General features: G+C 48.6%; 1 protein-coding gene across 1 annotated transcript in view; it reads left to right on the top strand.

Moving 5' to 3' along the window:
- LOC147091821 (uncharacterized) overlaps positions 1 to 18,842 on the top strand; it is a 171,515-nt gene that overhangs the window by 148,716 nt on the left and 3,957 nt on the right. Inside the window, 3 exon segments of the mRNA XM_085976626.1 lie at positions 9,312 to 9,319; positions 9,580 to 9,721; positions 10,807 to 10,967. Coding sequence (XP_085832752.1) covers positions 9,312 to 9,319; positions 9,580 to 9,721; positions 10,807 to 10,967 — 311 coding nt within the window.

Raw genomic sequence — 18,842 nt, 5'->3', positions numbered from 1 at the left:
ACTACTTCCCACCTTTTGCAAATCTGAGTAGCTACTCTTAACCCCTACTCTCTGTTTCCTGTTTTGTAACCAGCTTGCTATCCATAAACAGTTTGTAAGATCGACAAGATGATCATGGTCAGGCCGTGTGGAGTGAAGGGCCAGGCAGCAGAATGGATGGAAAGCTGGCTAGAAAACAGAAATCAGAGGGTTAGAGTTAAGGGAAGTTTGTTGCGATCTTTCCATCCATTCTGCTGCCTGGCCCTTGACTCCACACGGCCTGACCATGGTCATCTTGTAGACCGTATATACTGCAGACACAGTGCACCAGTGGTGGAGGGGGTGGATATTGAGTCCTGGGGCAGGGGCGCCCCTGACAGGGTTACAGGCCCATCAGCCACTGGAATAACATGGAGAGCTGAGCTCGGCAGCAATAGTCCGGTTTTGTCTCCTTTGGAGACCAGGTGTACAAGCAGAGTTAGTGCAGTCTTCACAGCAACCGTAATAAAATTGTTACAGTTGTGAAGGAACTTTGTGTCAGTGCACTGGACCACAAACAAAGTATATGTGTCGATTATTGTCTGACTGCGCTACTGTGACATTTTAAAGGTGCTATATAAAGGTAATCTGTTGTTGGTCTGAGTTTGCGTTGTGTAAATGCTGCCCTTCTCACAGCCTGTAAAAGGAGTTTACAAAAGTCATCACTGAGAGTCCAGGATAGAGATTGTCAAGATTCTCCCCTCCTGGTTCCTGCCCAAGGGGGCTGCGCATGGGCCCTGCTGCCCCCTGAGCCTCTCAAGATGGCGGCCATGAACCCGGGCCTGTCACCGGGAGAAAGCCCCACAGCTGCCGCCCTGCTCGGGGCAAACGCCCGGCCCGGAGGCTCTTGTTCGGGGCCTGGGGCCCACGCCGGGTGTGTGTGAAGCAGATAATGTTGAGTGTTTTTATAATGGGGCCTGGGGCCACACTCGGGGTGTGTGCAGCCCGCGTCCCCCCCGGGGTTCATTTTTTTAAAAACTCAAACATATTTATTTAAATATGGTGGTACTTGTTACAACTCATCAATGACATAATAAATCCATTACATTCATTAGCCGCAATAAAACAAAGCCTTAAAAACAGCTTTAGGGTTAACAGTATAAATGCAGTGGTAAATTTTACAGATAAACCAATAATATTAACAGTACAGGTACCCATAGTGAAAAACAATTTTATGCCAGTCCGATTGGCAATCTGGTAACTCTTTGTTTTTGCTTGGTATTACCTGTTGTCCTTTTTTTTACATTCAAGTACAACAGTACTTATATAACTCATCAATTACATAGTAAATCCGTTACATTCATTGACCACAATAAAAAGGATAAAGCCTCAAAAAACAGCTTTATGGTCAACAATATAAATACAATAATAAATTTTTACAGGTAAATCAATAATGTTTACAGTACAAACTGCCACTATTTAATAAACCAAGAAAAGAAAGTCCTACTGGCATCGCTCAATCATTCAGTCATTCATTCCTCTGTTCGTTCGTTCGCTCAAGCGTAAATTCCATTGTGCAGGTCTGCATGCGTGTCATTTGTCTACCTGTGCGCATCCGTGCATTCGTTCATCCGGCCAGGCAGGCCTCACGCTCACCCAATAGGATGCCCACTTTCATCCTGGGGAGTGAGGGCCCTTCATTCGGTCGAATGTAAGTTCCATTGTGTATGCGTGCGTATTATTTGTGTCCGCATGCATGCGTTCACTTGAGCCTTCGTTCGTTCGATTAAGGAAGGCTTTAACACTAAATAACACCACAATATACAAAGTCCCATAACCATATCAGAAATCAATTAAAACTTCAAGTAAACTACTTTTAACCAGAACCCAAAACTTCTTCAACAAAACAAGTAAATACCAGTTCTACGCCAGTCCTATTGGCACTCTAATAACTCTTCGTTTTCACTTGATGTTATCTAACCATATAATGTCATGATCCTTGTCCACAGTCTTCAACTTTTCCACAGAAAAGAAGCCGACCACTTTCTCAAATACGTAAAAGAGGAAAACGACTACTCAAATTTCCTTCTTCTTGCTGTTATCACTCACAGGACCCAGCCATCAAGACATTCATTATTCCTTGCCGATATTACTTTGTTTTGCCTTTTATCTTCCTTTTATTTTCCTTTTTCACTTTTATTCCGTTCTCTTTTCCCATCTTATGGCCGCTCAAGCTCCATACTACAGATGGACACAGTCTGTCTTTCCTCCACCAAAATGGTGACACAAACCGGCACCCGTTACCGAGAAAAAGCCTCACAGCTGCCACCAAACAGAGCACAGGCGGGGCCGCTGGAACTCATTCGGGCCGGAGACCGTTCTTCAACTTTAGAAACTGTGCAGCATGCTCACCCACAGCATCTCCCGACTCCGCTTCTGTCGACCAGCCGCTCCGCCCTGGGCCCCCCGCCTGGGGTCCTCCATGCTGGGCCTCCTGACTGGGGTCCTCCGTGCTGGGCCCCCCGCCTGGGGTCCTCCGTGCTGGGCCTCCCACCTGGGGTCCTCCGTGCTGAGCCTCCCACCTAGGACACTTTCCTCTGGGTTCTCCACCCTGGGCCCCCCGCCTGGGGTCCTCCGTGCTGGGCCACCCGCCTGGGGTCCTCCGTGCTGGGCCCCCCGCCTGGGGTCCTCCGTGCTGGGCCCCCCGCCTGGGGTCCTCCGTGCTTGGCCCCCCGCCTGGGGTCCTCCGTGCTGGGCCCCCCGCCTGGGGTCCTCCATGCTGGGCCCCCCGCCTGGGGTCCTCCGTGCTGGGCCCCCCGCCTGGGGTCCTCCGTGCTGGGTCCACCGCCTGGGGTCCTCTGTGCTGGGCCCCCCGCCTGGGGTCCTCTGTGCTGGGCCCCCCGCCTGGGGTCCTCCGTGCTGGGCCCCCCGCCTGGGGTCCTCCGTGCTGGGCCTCCTGCCTGGTGTCCTCCGTGCTGGGCCTCCCGCCTAGGACACTCTCCTCTGGGCCTTCCACCCTGGACCTCCGTTCTGGGCCCCCCACCTGGGGTCCTCCGTGCTGGGCCCCCCACATAGGACACTCTCCTCTGGGCCTTCCACCCTGGGCCTCCGTGCTGGGCCCCCCAACTGGTGTCCTCCGTGCTGGGCCTCCCGCCTAGGACACTCTCCTCTGGGTCCTCCGCCCTGGGCCCCCGCCTGGTGTCCTCCGTGCTGGGCCTCCCACCTGGGACACTCTCCTCTGGGTCCTCTGCCCTGGGCCCCCGCCTGGTGTCCTCCGTGCTGGGCCTCCCGCCTGGGACACTCTCCTCTGGGTCCTCCGCCCTGGGCCCCCCGCCTGGGGTCCTCCATGCTGGGCCTCCCGCCTGGGACACTCTCCTCTGGGTCTTCCACCCTGGGCCCCCCGCCTGGGGTCCTCCGTGCTGGGCCTCCCGCCTAGGACACTCTCCTCTGTGTCCTCCGCCCTGGGCCCCCCGCCTAGGGTCCTCCGTGCTGGGCCTCCCACCTAGGGTCCTCCATGCTGGGCCTCCCGCCTGGGGTCCTCCATGCTGGGCCTCCCGCCTAGGACACTCTCCTCTGGGTCTTCCACCCTGGGCCCCCCGCCTGGGGTCCTCCGTGCTGGGCCTCCCGCCTAGGACTCTCTCCTCTGGGTCTTCCACCCTGGGCCTTCTGCGTCCGAATCCTCTGCTGAAACAAATCCTCCAAACCCCCTTCATTCTTCCGGTGATGATCTGAAATTAAGTCCCTCTAGTTACTGACTCACCGACCAGTGAAATACTTTTTCCTGATCTTCCTGATCAGATTTTAAACACCTTCCTCAGATCTCTTCTCACCCTTCTTTGTTCTAATGAAAAGAACCCAGTTTCTCTAATCTCTCCTGATAACTAAAGGCTCTCTTCCCTGGTATCTTCTCAGTGAATCTCTCTGCACCCTCTCCATGGCCTTGACATCCTTCTTTGAGTAAGATGCCCCAGAACCTGACACAATATTCTAACTGCAGCCTCACCAATGATTTTGTACAGGTTTACATGAGCTCTGCCCTTTTGTACTCTACACCCCTATTTATTAAAGCCCACTATACAATTTTTAAAACAGCTTCATCAACTTGTCCGCTCACTGTTAAAGATTTCTGTACCTGAACTCCTGAATCACTCTGCTCCTCTACTCCTTTTAAAGTTTTACATAAGAACATAAGAATTAGGAGCAGGAGTGGGTCACACAGCCCCTCGAGCCTGCTCCACCATTCAATAAGATCTTGACTGATCATCGACCTCAACTCCACTTTCCCACCCAATCCCCATATCCCTTGATTCCCCTAGAGTCCAAAGGCTGGATTTTGTCTTTGGGGCGGGCTGGGGTCGTGTCATCCACTTTTCGTGTTATCCACCCGATTCCAAATCGATGTGGGAGATTGATGCGATTTTCACATAATTGGGCAATTGAGTTCCAGCGTGTGGGAACCCATGGCCCAATTAGATTTTTCAGTCTGAAACTCGCCTCCGATGGCATCATCATTGCTGTTGCATTTAAGGTCTGCAAGAAGCCTTGCTTCTTCTGCAGACTGCCAACCTTTTGGCCTTTGTAGTGAGAGGGACCTGGAGGCAGAATGAGCAGCGGGAGACCTAAGTCTGCTCCCAGATTTGATGACGTCGCCCTGCAAGCTTTGGTGGAGGGAGCAAGAGCTAGTAAGGAGGTGCTCTTCCCTTCTTCAGGGAGGAAGAAGCCTCCCCAGCAGACGAAGGCTGTGCGGATCCAGGTGGCCCAGGAGGTCAACTCGTTGTCCCTCATCCGCAGAACCTGGCTTCAGTGCAGGAAGAGGTTTCATGAGCTTCTGCGCACTGGAAAAGTGAGTATGCCTTTGCCATCACCCTCAATCTGATCCCCATTGCCTCTCCTCACCAGCATTCAGCTTTAGCAACCTCTTCCTCCACATCCCACTTGACACTGACATCCATGAACCCTTGCCCATTCCCTCTCTCTCTATGGTCACATTCACCTAACTATTCGACTATGCAGCCCTCACACTCCCTATCGCTGTGATGGTATGAAAACAACTTACAACACACAGGGAGGGCCCTTGGTCTTGCCATCTCACTCCATCTTTGTCTCCTTCTAACCACCAATGATATGGATTCTCTACACTCACTCCTTCATTCTCACTCAAACTCCACTTGTCTCCCTCATTGCAGGAAAAGAGTGCTCACAATAAGAGGGAAAGAGTGAGGACGGGAGGAAGGCCACCCTCAGTAGCCCAGCTCACCCCCTCGGAGGAGCCGGCCCTGGAGATCGTGGGAGTGGAGGAGGATGCGCAAGTGGGGGACGGACAGACGGGTGCATCAGAGCAAGCTGGTGACAGAATAGTTTATCATCTTTCTCATTGACATTGCATGAGTCACTGATAATGATTCTGATGCTCTAACAGATTGACTTTTGATCATCTGCAAGATTCAATGTGTATGTAACCTTGGCCTCACATCTCTGACTCTTTCCCCACAGGACCATCGAAAGCCCCCATCCCCACTATCCAGGAGGAACAGCCTGAGCCTCCAAACTCCTCAGAGGAAGCTGCAACCTCTGAGGGTGCAGCGTCAGCAGAATTCAGCACACCCAGCACCAGCGCAGACACTCACACTTTGGTGGTACCTTCGTGAGATAGTGCAGTGTTGTCACCTGGCGTATCACAGCGCACAAGTGAGCATCAGCAGATGGTGGAGACAGGGACAGCTGTGGAGATTCCTAGTCGGAGGGCGCAGGACTCTGCCAGCTCGGCTCAGCAGCATGTCGACCCTCTGCCTCCGGGTCCATCCAGAAGAAGAGTGGTGCTGGAACTCCAGGAACAGGTGCAGGAGTCCCTGGCAGGTTTTGTCTCCAGGGTCACTGCGAGTGTGGAGTGAATGGAGGAGTCCTTCGCTAACATGAGCAGAGCCTTTGTGGAGCTGTTGGCGCATGAATGCATCACCACAGAAAGGATGGCAACCTCCGCGGAAAGGATGGCTACCTCCATGGTAAGGCTGGCTACGGTAGAGGAGAGGATGGCAATGGTAGAGGAGAGAATGGCTACGTCCATGGAGGAGCTTAGTCGCCAGGGTATGGAAAACATGGTATTTGTTCAGAATAGACTGATATCTCTTGAGGAGCAATGGTCAGCTCTAAGGTGCTGTCAAGCTACTTGCTAGCTCTGAAGTGGGGCTGACACATTAGAGGGATGTTGGTGGCATACAACAAGGATGTGGGGGCTCCACTCCAAGCGCTCACACGACCATGCCACTGCAGAGACCTCGGTCAGAGCCACACCAGAGTCCCCACCCAACTGAAATCGGCGCCTCAACCCCTGCACAGTCGCAGGAGCAGCAGACTGTTGCCGAGCCCTCACATGTTCGCAATCCCAGAGGACACCCGTCAAAGGTGTCGAGACAGGAGCAGCAAAAAAGTGAGCAAGGGGCCTCCACATCCGCTGAAGCCACAGGGGAAGCACCATGTAGGAGCACGCGTAAAAGGAAGATAATGCACAAGTAGTCACAAGGGTAGTCACTTGGGTGAAATATTGGCCCAGAAATTCGGGTCCCAGCGCGTGAGTACGCACGGGGTACTCACATGTGGACCCGATGGAAGTACCAGTTTCTTGCATGCGCGGGAAACCGGCACTTCCGATCCTCTGAACAAAGGGGTTCAGAGGCGGAACGCGCGCGCAGGGGAGGCTGCGCGTGCGCTTTGAACTTAGTTTTTTTTTACAGGTTTTCACTTGAGGGTAAGCCTGTAGGATTTACACATTTAAAAAGCAGGTGTAAAGCCTGCTTTTTACAAGGTAAGTGGTCAATTAATTAAAATTAAAATATTTTTTCCACAGGTTTATTATTTTTAAATACTTTAAAGAAAGGTAAGTTTATTTTTAGCCATGTTTTTTTATAAAATTATTATTTTCAAAAATTTAAATTATTGTTTAAAATAGTTATTTAATGTAATTTGTAGTTTATTTAAAAAGTGTGATTTAATTTATTTGAAGGTTAAGTACTGTTTTGGGCCCTCAGCATTCATGCGTTTTGACAGGTCTTTCTGTCAATCTTATGAATGGGCTTCTCCCTCCTCCGATTGGCTGCCCATGGCTCACGTGATCCCAGGGGACGCATCGCACTAACTACACCCCTGGAACACGCAAGCACAGCGCGCCGGCCTCTGGGCCAGGATTCGGAGAGGAAATCCACGTAGGCCCAGAGCTCAACTGCCGGCGCGCTAGGTAAGTGTAGGTCGGGGGCATGCACCCGCGGGAAGCCCCCGACCCGAATTTCTGGGCCGTTATGTTTAATGTTAAAAAGCCATCAGTTGGTTATTGTCATTAAAATTTCTGATGTCAACTGTTGCAGTTGTGGCGTGTGTAATATCGCTAATGGGACTTCCACATTGAGGGCTTAGGATGACTTGCATTTGTCAGTATGGTGGTCAGAGTGGTAGGAACTGCAGGTTCTTGGCCATTGTCGATGCTCTGGTAAGAAGCTGCGAGGCAAAAGTGCTTGATTGGCTAGGTTAAGCAAATCTGGCCAAGATGAGTGCGTGCCTTGCATCCCGGCCAGCAATGTGCTCGCATGCTGCTGCCGCTGGTTGATGCGCCTCTGCAAGCTGGTCGTTGTCACTCTGCACCTCCTCCTCATCTGAGGAGGCTATGTGATGAGCCACTTGTTCCTTAGGCATCTGCAAGCCACGATGCTGTGCCGTGTTGTGAAGTGCACAGCAAACCACGACGAATCTGGAAACATAGAAAAATAGAAGATAGGAGCAGGAGTAGGCCATTCGCCCCTCGAGCCTGCTCTGCCATTCAATGCGATCATGGCTGATCATCCAAATTCAGTACCCGGTCCCTGCTTTCTCCCCATATCCCTTGATCCCTTTAGCCTTAAGAAATATATCCAACTCCTTCTTGAATATATTTAATGAATTGGTCTCAACTGTCTTCTGTGGTAGAGAATTCCATAGGTTCACCACTCTCTGGGTGAAGAAATTCCTCCTCATCTCAGTCCTAAATGGCTTACCCCTTATCTTTAGACTGTGACCCCTGGTCCTGGACTCCCCCGACCATCGGGAACATCCTTCCTGCATCTAGTCTTTCTAGTCCTGTTAGAATTTTATAAGTTTCAATGAGATCCCCTCTCATTCTTCTAAACTCTAGTGAATATGAGCCTGATCGACCCAATCTCTCTTCATACGTCATTCCTGCCGTCCCAGGTATCAGTCTGGTGAATCTTCGCTGCACTCCCTCCATGGCAAGAACATCCTTCCTCAGATAAGGCGAACAAAACTGCACACAATACTCAAAGTGTGGTTTCACCAAGGCCCTGTGCAACTGCAGCACGACATCATTGCTCCTGTACTCGAATCCTCTCGCTATGAAGGCCAACATACCATTTGCTTTCTTAACCGTCTGCTGCACCTGCATGCTTACCTTCAACGACTGGTGCACAAGAACACCCAGGTCTCGTTGCACTTCCCCTTTTCCCAATCTATTGCCATTCAGATAATAATCTGCCTTCCTGTTTTTGCCACCAAAGTGGATAACCTCGCATTTATCCACATTATACTGTATCTGCCATGCATCTGCCCAATCGCCCAACCTGTCCAAATCATCCTGGAGTTTCTCGGCATCCTCCTCACAGCACACACGCCCACCTAGCTTTGTGTGTGTGTGGGGGAGGAGGGGGGGGGTGCGAGTCCATGGAGGAATTTGAAAACAAGGATGAGATTTTTTAAACCGAGGCGTTGCTTAACCGGGAGCCTCTGCAGGTCAGCGAGCACAAGGGGTAATGTTTGAACGGGACTTGGTGCACGTGCGGACACGGGCAGCAGAGTTTTGGATGACCTCAAGTTTACGTAGGGTGGAATGTGGGAGGCTGGCCAGGAGTGCGTTGGAATAGTCAAGTCTAGAGGTAACAAAGGCATGGATGAGGGTTTCAGCAGCAGATGAGCTGAGGCAGAGGCGGGGTTGGGTGATGTACTGGCGGCGGAAATAGGCGGTCTTAGTGCTGGCGTGAATATGTGGTCGGAAGCTCATCTGAGGGGGGTGGGGGTCCAAATATGACACCACGGTTGCGAACAGTCTGGCTCAGCCAGCTGCCTAGGGAGAGGGAGGGAGTCGGTGACGTGGGGACGCAGTTAGTGGCGGGGACCGGTCTTCCCAACATTCAGCAGGATCAATGTCGGGCAAGCAGTCTGCAATTTAACAGGGCAACTTATGGTACCAAAAATACATTTTTCAACAGAAAATGCTGGAAATACTCAGCTGGCCAGGCAGGATCCGTGGAGAGAGAAACATTTCAGGTCTGGGACCCTTCATCAAGTATTTCCAGTATTTTCTGTTGTTATTTCAGATTCCGCAGTATTTTCCTATTGTAATATATTTTTCAAGCCGCAGCCATGTGGAGACTCTCCCCCACGTGCCTGAAACCAGCTGCAACACCATGAGCGTTTCTGATTGGCCAGTTGGCAGCCCTTGTTCCTAACTCACAATAGATACTTATGCGCTGGTTCACCAATAGGAATCCTTCACTTTCTGATTCCTCATTTGCATACGGCTAGCTATTAAATAGCGCATCCGGGAAATTTTCTCCATCACAAACCCTCACGTCCATTTACCAGGCCTGAAGCGGCGTCCAGGGGCATCGCCCCGAAAAAGGAGCCGAAGAAAGCGGCCACCAAGAAGCGGGCCAAAGGCGAGAAGAAGCGCAGGAAGACCAGGAAGCAGAGTTACAGCATCTACATCTACAAGGTGCTGAAGCAGGTCCACCCCGACCCGACACCGGCATCTCATTTACAAGCGGGTCGCTGAAAAGCTAAAATGAACTTAAATCTGTCAATTCAGGAACCAGTAATTTTAAAGGATCAATTTGCCATAATTCACAATTTAATAATGAATTATTCAGTCTCACAGATGCCATTTTAATGATTATTCAGTCCCACAGACGCTATAATTTTAATTAAAATGATTATTCAGTCCCACAAATGACAATCTTTAGCAGTAATGATTATTATTTAGTCTCACAAATGCCATAGTTTTAATTATTATTCAGTCCTAGATACCATAATTTTAACGATTATTATTCAATCCCACAGATGCAATGATTTTAATAACTGATTAATATTCAGTCCCACAGAGGGCCATCACTTTAACAATAACGAGTCTGATTCACAGGCGAGCTCTTATTCGATAAGTCGCCTTCTTCGTTGGTGTCCGAGGTTGGAGCGGATTGAAAAACGCGCCAATCAGAGGCAGAGATTTGCCGGGTTTCAGCCAATCAGAAGGCACGGTTGGTCTGGGCTGGGCGGGGCCTGCGGCTGCTATAAAAGCCGGAGCGGGGAGGAGCAGTTGGAGAACAGAGTTAGAGAGGAGTCCGCCCCCACCCCCCCCACCCCCCCCCCGGGGGAAGGACAGCCGCCCACCCGGGGAGAAGGGACAGCAGTCGGCCGGCACCTTGGGCAACAAGGGGCTCGCCGGTGGGCGGGGCTATGACGTCACCCGCGCGCGGAGGAGGCGGCGGCCTTTTAACAGTGGGCGGGGCCCCGAGGCGTTGCGGGCTGCGATTGGTGAGCGCGGCTGTCAATCTACGAGTCGCAGCCAATAGAAGAGACGGACTCAGTGAGGGACTTTAAGCGCGGACTGTGTGGCCGCAGTGCGCATGCTCGGTGCTGCTCGCAGTCCCCGGATGAGGCTCCGGTTTGAGGAAGGAGATAAAATGGCGGCGGGACTGAGGAGCGGCGGATGGTGCGGTGAGTGTGGATCAGAGAATCTCCGACATTTACAGCAGCGCCGGCTTCTCTTAGGCAATCTTTGGGAAGTAGTAGTAGTAGTAGTAGTGGTGGTGATTCCACGTTAGCCACCCTGTTAGTAACATCATCAAAAAACTAAAAGTTGTCAAACATGATTTCCCTCTCCGGGTAGCTCACCTCCGGAAAGCACAAAGTTTCCTGTTTATGAATTACGTTCAGTTCTTCACCCTCATTAGACCCTTGGTTCCCCACCATTTTTGGTATGCTTTTTGTGTCTTCTACTGTGAACAGATAAAAATATTTGTTTAACGTTTCTGCCATTTCCTTATTCCCCATAATAATTTCTCCTGTCTCAGCCTCTAAGGGACCAATGTTTACTTTTGCTACTCTCTTCCTTCCTACATACTTGTAGAAAATCTTACAATCTGCTTTTAGATTTCTTGCTCATTTTCTGTCATTGCATTTTTTCCCTTTTAGCAATTTTTGGTCAATCTTTGCTGGTTTCTGAAACTCTCAATCCTCAGGCTTACTATTATTCTTTGCAACATTATAAGCTTCTGTCAATCTAATGCTATCCTTACCTTCTTTAGTTAGCCATGGTTGGATCACTTCCTGTGGAGTTTGTTTCTCAATGGAATGTATTTTAGTTGAGAATTATGAAATATTTCTTTAAATGCTAGCCACTGCTTATCTAGCACCATACCTTTTAATCTATTTTTCCAATCTACCTCCGTCAACTCTCCCCTCATACCTAATGTAATTGGCTTTATTTAAGTTTAAGACACTAGTTTCGGACTTAGGCAAGTCATCTTCAAAATTAATGTGAAGTTCTAACATATTATGATCACTCTGCCCCAGAGGATCCTTTACTATGAGATTGCTAATTAACCCTGTCTTATTACACAATACAAGTTCTAACATTGTTGGTTCCATGACATTTTGTTCCAGGAAACTGTCCCGAATGGATTCCATGAACACATCCCGCAGACTCTTGCTCCACAGCCCTGCAGGTTACGGCTCTTCAAGTGTACACCCAAGTACTTTTTAAATGTGCTGAGGGTCTCTGCCTCTACCGTCCTTTCAGACAGTGAGTTCCAGACCCCCACCACCCTCTGGGTGAAAAAAATTACATCTGCTCTGCACCCTCTAGTGGATGGACAGGGGAGAAAGGTCTTTACTAGCTGAGGCATAGAATATAAGAGCTGGGAGGTAATGCGTGAACTGTATAGCTAGGCCGCAGCTAGAATACTGCGTGCAGTTCTGGTCAACACATTACAGGAAGGCTGTGATTGCATTACAGAGGGTGCAGAGGAGACTTACGGGGATTTTGCCTGGGCTAGGGAATTTTTGCTATGTGGAAAGATTGGATAGGCTGGGGTTGTTTTCTTTGGAACAGAGAAGGCCAAGGAGACTCGATTGCGGTGTATCCAATTATTAGGGGCCAAGATACAGTGGATAGGAAAGACCTATTTCCCTTAGCAGAAGGGTCAATAATCAGGGGGGCATAGATTTAAAGCAGATCGTCAAAGGATTAGAGGGGTTTTGAGGTGAGTTTTTTACACCCAGAGGGTGGTGGAGGTCTGGAACTCACTGCCTGAAAGGGTGGTGGAGGCAGAGAACCTCATCACGTTTAAAAACTGCTTGGATATGCAGTTGAAGTGCCGTAAGCTACCAGGCTACGGACCAAGTGCTGGAAAGTGGGATTAGAGTGGATAGATCTTTGTCAGCCGGCTCAGACAAGATGGGCCGAATGGCGGCCTTCTGTGCAGTAAATTTCTATGATTGTGTAACCCGGGGAGGATGGGCCCAGTGTGATCAGACAGTCTGTAACCCGGGGAGGATGGGCCCAGTGAGATCAGACAGTGTGTAACCCGGGGAGGATGGGCCCAGTGAGATCAGACAGTGTGTATCCCGGGGAGCATGGGTCCAGTGAGATCAGACTATGTTACCTGGGAAAGATGGCCCCAGCTTCGGTTTGCCTAAAGCACAGGGAAATTGTACATTTCTATCCAGAACTTTGGTGATTTGCTGGAAGCCCAGGCAGGCATGGCGTGGATCTGAGAAAAGGGACAACATCAGACAAAAGCACTCGGACGCAAACTTATTTTTATTAAGCTGAAGAAAGTCTACATTACATTACTTCAAACTATTCATGTTATTTTCAGTCCTGCCATAATTAGATCTCCCAGTGAAAGACTGAGTGATTGAGAAAGGTCCACAGCTGAGAGTAAACAGGGATTGTAGACTGAGGAACGACAGCAGGTGAACCAACACAGGATTGTGAGAGAACCAACCGGAGAGAACTCTTCCGATTCAAAGAGCTTCCAGAGATCGACTGGGGGAGAAAGGTCAGAGAGAGTCCCATTGACTCAGATACACACTGGTTCCTCCCTCCCTTCCATTTCCTGATTTACAGCTATTTCTGGGATGTTACTTGTATCCTCTATGGTGAAGACCGATACAAAATACCTGTACAATTCAACTGCCATCTCCTTATTTTCCATTATTAATTCCCTGACTTTTTATCGAACCAACACTCACTTTGTTAAATCTTTTCTTTATTAAATATCTATAGAAACTTACTATCTGTTTTTATATTTCTAGCTAGCTTTCTCTCGTACTCTAATTTTTCTTATTATTAATCTTTTAGTCACTCTTTGCTGTTTTTTATATTCTGTCCTATCTTCTGACTTGCCAGCCATCTTTGCGCAATTATATGCTTTTTCTTTAAGTTGGATACTATCGTTAATTTGTTTAGTTAACCATGGATGGTGGGTCCTCCCCTTGGAATTTTTCTTTCTCGTTGGAATGTATATATTCTGTGTATTCTGAAATATCCCCTTAAATGTCTGCCACTGCATCTCTATTGACCTATTCCTTAACCTAATTTGCCAGTTCACTTTAACTAGCTCTGCTTTCATGCCCTCGTAATTGCCCTTATTTAATTTTAAAATACTAGTCTTGGACCCACTCTTCTCTCCCTCAAACTGAAGGTAAAATTCAATCATATTATGATCGCTGCTACCTAGGGGCTCCTTCACCATGAGGTCTTTAATTAATCCTATCTCATTGCACAATACCAGGTCTAGTATAGCCTGCTCTCTGGTTGGCTCCAGAATGTGCTGTTGTAAGAAACTATCCTGAAAACATTCTATGAACTCCTCATTTAGGCTACCTTTGCCCATCTGATTTTTCCGGTCTCTATGTAGATTAAATTCCCCATGATTATTGCCGTACCTTTCAGACAAGCTCCCATTATTTCTTCCCTCATACTCCATCCTACCGTGTGGTTACTGTTAGGGGGCCTGTACACCACTCCCACAAGTGACTTCTTGCCTTTATCATTTCTCATCTCTACCCAAACCGCTTCCACATCCCGGTTTCCTGAACTTAGGTCATCCCTCTCTATTGTGCTAATACCATCATTAATTAACAGAGCCATCCCTCCACCTTTTCCTAGCTTTCTGTCCTTCCTAAATGTCACGTACTCTTCAATATTCAGGTCCCAATCTATGTCATCCTGCAGCCATGTTTTTGTAATGGCTATCAGATCATACTTATTTATTCCTATTTGCGCCATCAGTTCCTCTGTTTTGTTTTGAATGCTACGTGCATTCAGATGCAGAGCCTTTAGTTTTGTCCTTTTATTTTTGTAACCTCTAGCCTTAACTGTTGATTTACTCTTAGATTTGTCCTCTCTATCCCTTCCTGTCACGGTCTGTTTATCATTTCCCATATTAATACCTTTCTCTATTGCCTTGTCTCTACTCTTTGATTTACCACATCTTCCCAAATTTGATCCCTTGCCCCCACTATTTAGTTTAAAACCCTCTCTACTGCCCTAGTTATATGACTCGCCAGAACACTGGTCCCAGCACGGTTCGGGTGAAGACCGTCCCAACGATACAGATCCCACTTTCCCCAGTGTGGTGCCAGTGCCCCAGGAATCGAAACCCATTTCTCCCACACCAGTCTTTGAGCCACGCATTCATCTCTCTAATTTGATTTACCCTATGCCAATTTGCTCGTGGCTCAGGTAATAATGCAGACATTATTACCCTTGAGGTTCTGCTTTTTAATTTAGCCCCTAGCTGCTCACAGTCTCTCAGCAGAACCACTGGCAACACAGCCATCTGGACTCTCGCTCTTGGCTGCAGAGAACTGTATCTATCGCCCTGACTATGCTATCCCTTATTACCACTATATTCCTATTAACTCCCCCTGCTTGAATCGCTTCCTGTACCTCGGTGCCACGGTCAGTTTGCTCATCCACCCTGCAGCCACCGCTTTCATCCATACAGGCCGCAAGAACCTCAAACCTGTTGGACAATTGCAAAGGCTGAGGCTCCCATACCTGCCTCACCCTTTAATTCATTCAAATTAAATTAAAAGTAAGGCATGGCAGGAGAGCTCTGTGCCGTGGTATGCTCTTCCTGCACTATGTGGGAAATCAGGGACACTTCCTGTGTCCCTGACGACCAGGTGTGCGGGAAGTGTATCCAGCTGCAGCTACTGACAGACTGCATTGCGGCGCTGGAGCTGCGAGTGGATACATACTGGAGCATTCGCAATGCTGAGGACGTCGTGGATAGCACGTTTAGGGAGTTGGTCACACCGCAGGTAAAGGCTGCACAGGCAGGAAGAGAATGGGTGGCCACCAGGCAGAGTAGTAGGCGCAGGCAGGTAGTGCAGGGGTCCCCTGTGACCATCCCCCTCTCACAGATATGCCACTTTGGATATTGTTGGGGAGGATGGCTTATCGGGAAGGCAGCAGCAGCCAAATTCCTGGCACCGTGGGTGGTTCTGCTGCACAGGACGGGAGGAAAAAGAGTGGGCGAGCTATAGTAATAGGGGATTCTATTGTAAGGGGAACAGATAGGCGTTTCTGCAGCCACAAATGTGACTCCAGGATGGTATGTTGCCTCCTGGTGCAAGGGTGAAGGATGTCTCCAGAGCGGCTGCAGAACATTTTGGAAGGGGAGGGTGAACAGCTAGTTGTCGTGGTGCATATAGGTACCAACGATATAGGTACAAAACGGGATAGGTCCTAAAAGATGAATATAGGGAGTTAGGAGGTAAATTTAAAAATAGGACCTCCAAGGTAGTAATCTCAGGATTGCTACCAGTGCCACGTGCTAGTCAGAGTAGAAATAGAAGAATATTTCAGATGACTATGTGGCTAGAGGAATGGTGCAAGGGGGAGGGATTCAAATTCCTGGGACATTGGAGCCGGTTCTGGGGGAGGTGGGGCTAGTACAAACCGGACGGTTTGCACCTGGGCAGGACCGGGTCCGATGTCCTAGGGGGAGTGTTTGCTAGTGCTCTGGGGGAGGGTTTAAACTAAAATGGCAGGGGGTTGGGAACCTGAGCAGGGTTAGTGGGAGTGTTATACAGACCGCCAAACAGTAATGCGGAGGTTGGGGATGGCATTAAACGGGAAATTAGAGACGTGTGCAATAAGGGCACAGCAGTTATCATGGGTGACTTTAATCTACATATAGATTGGGCTAACCAAATTAGTAACCATATACTGTGGAGGAGGAATTCCTGGATGGTTTCCTGGACCAATATGTCGAGAAACCAGCTAGAGATCAGGCCATTTTAGACTGGGTATTATGTAATGAGAAAGGATTAATTAGCAATCTTGTGCGAGGCCCCTTGGGTCAGAGCGATCATAACATGATAGAATTCTTCATTAAGATGGAGAGTGAAGTAGTTGACTCCGAGACTAGGGTCCTGAATTTAAATAAAGGAAACTACGATGGTATGAGGCGCGAGTTAGGTAGGATTGATTGGGGAATGTTACTCAAAGGGTTGATGGTGGATAGGCAATTGCAAACATTCAAAGATCGCATGGATGAACTACAGAATTTGTTCATCCCTGTTTGGCATTAAAAATAAAACAAAAAAGGTGACTCAACTGTGGCTAACAAGGGAAATTAGGGATAGCATAAGATCCAAGGAGAGGACATATAAATTGGCCAGAAAAAGCAGTAAACCTGAGGATTGGGAGCAGTTTAGGATTCAGCAAAGGTGGACAAAGGGATTAATTAAGAGGGGGAAAATAGAGTATGAGAGTAAGCTTTCAGGGAACATAAAAACTAACTGTAGATATGTGAAGAGAAAAAGATTGATGAAGTCAAGCACAGGTCCCTTGCAGTCAAAATCAGGGGAATTTATAATGGGGAACAAAGAAATGGCAGGCCAATTAAATACATACTTTGGTTCTGTCTTCACAAAGGAGGACACAAATAACCTCCCAGAGATGCCGGGGAACATAGGGTCTAATGAGAGGGAGGAACTGAAAGAAATCAGTATTTGTAGGGAAATGGTGTTAGGGAAATTGACGGGATTGAAGGCCGATAAATCCCCAGGGCCTGATAATCGACATCCTAGGGTACTTAAGGAAGTAGCCCTAGAAATAGTAGATGCATTGCTGGTCATCTTCCAAAATTCGATAGACTCTGGAACAGTTCCCATGGGTTGGAGGGTAGCTAATATTACCTCACTATTCAAAAAAGGTGGCCGACAGAAAATGGGGAAAATGCTAGAGTCCATTATAAAAGATGTAATAGCAGAGCACTTGGAAAAACAGTGACAGGATCGGACAAAGTCAACATGGATTTACAAAAGGTAAATCATGCTTGACTAATCTACTGGAATTCTTTGAGGATGTAACTGGTAGAATAGATAAGGGAGAACCAGTGGATATGGTGTATTTGGACTTTCAGAAGGCTTTCGATTAGGTACCGTATAAGAGATTAGCGTGTAAAGTTAAGGCACATGGGATTGGGGGCAAGGTACTGACTTGGATAGAGAACTGGGTGGCTGACAGGAAAAGAGTTGGAATAAATGGCTCTTTTTTCCGAGTGGCAGGCAGTGACTAGTGGGGTACCGCAGGGATCAGTCCTAGGACCCCAGCTATTCACAATATATATAAATGATCTAGGCGAGGGAACTAGATGTAACATCTCCAAGTTTGCAGATGACACAAAGCAGGGTGGGCGTGTGTGAGGAGGATGCCGAAAAACTCCAGTATGATTTGGACAGGTTGGGTGATTAGGCAGAAGCATGGCAGATGCAGTATAATGTGGATAAATGCGAGGTTATCCACTTTGGTGGCAAAAACAGGAAGGTGGATTATTATCTGAATGGCAATAGATTGGGAGAAGGGGAAGTGCAATGAGACCTGGGTGTCCTTGTGCACCAGTCGCTGAAGGTAAGCATGCAGGTGCAGCAGGCGGTTAAGAAGACAAATGGTATGTTGGCCTTCGTAGCGAGAGGGTTTGAGTACAGGAACAAGGATGTCTCGCTGCAGTTGTACAGGGCCTTGGTGAGACCACATCGTGAGTATTGTGTGCAGTTTTGGTCGCCTTATCTGAGGAAGGATGTTCTTGCCGTGGAAGGAGTTCAACGAAGATTCACCAGGCTGATACTTGGGATGGCAGGAATGACGTATGAGGAGAGATTGGGACGCTTGGGCTTGTACTCACTGGAGTTTAGAAGAATGAGAGGGGATCTCATTGAAACTTATAAAATTCTGACAGGACTGGACAGACTAGATGCAGGAAGGATGTTCCCAATGGTCGGGGAGTCCAGAACCAGGGGTCACAGTCTAAGGATACGGGGTAAGCCATTTTGGACAGAAATGAGGAGGAATTTTTTCACCCAGAGAGTGGTGAACCTGTGGAATTCTCTACCACAGAAGGCAGTAGAGGCCAATACATTAAATATATTCAAGAAGGAGTTGGATATATTTTTTAAGGCTAAAGGGATCAAGGGGTATAGGGAGAAGGCAGGGACAGGGTACTGAATTAGATGATCAGCCATGATTGCGTTGAATGGCGGAGCAGGCTAGAGGGGCCGAATGGCCTACTCCTGCTCCTATCTTCTATGTTTGTATGGTTCTATGCTTTAGTTTGAGCTGGAGTGGAGATGGAGGAGAAGCTGCTGGGTTTAACCGCCAATACTTCTGAGCCCAGGAGGACCCAACAATTTGCAATGTGAGACTGTCAAGGGAGGTGGATTCTAGGGGAGATTAGGTTGTTAAACAGACACTGTCTGTACATAGAGTCATAGAGTTATACAGCACAGAAAGAGGCCCTTCTGCCCATCGTGTCCACGCCGGCCATCAA

This window comes from Somniosus microcephalus, unplaced genomic scaffold, assembly GCF_052327205.1.
Source record: "Somniosus microcephalus isolate GS21.2 unplaced genomic scaffold, FLI_Smic_1.0 unresolved_chr3, whole genome shotgun sequence".
Classification (NCBI taxonomy): Eukaryota; Metazoa; Chordata; class Chondrichthyes; order Squaliformes; family Somniosidae; genus Somniosus; species Somniosus microcephalus.
Note: the sequence above shows the minus strand (reverse complement) of the source record. Positions and strands in the feature narration are given on the sequence as shown.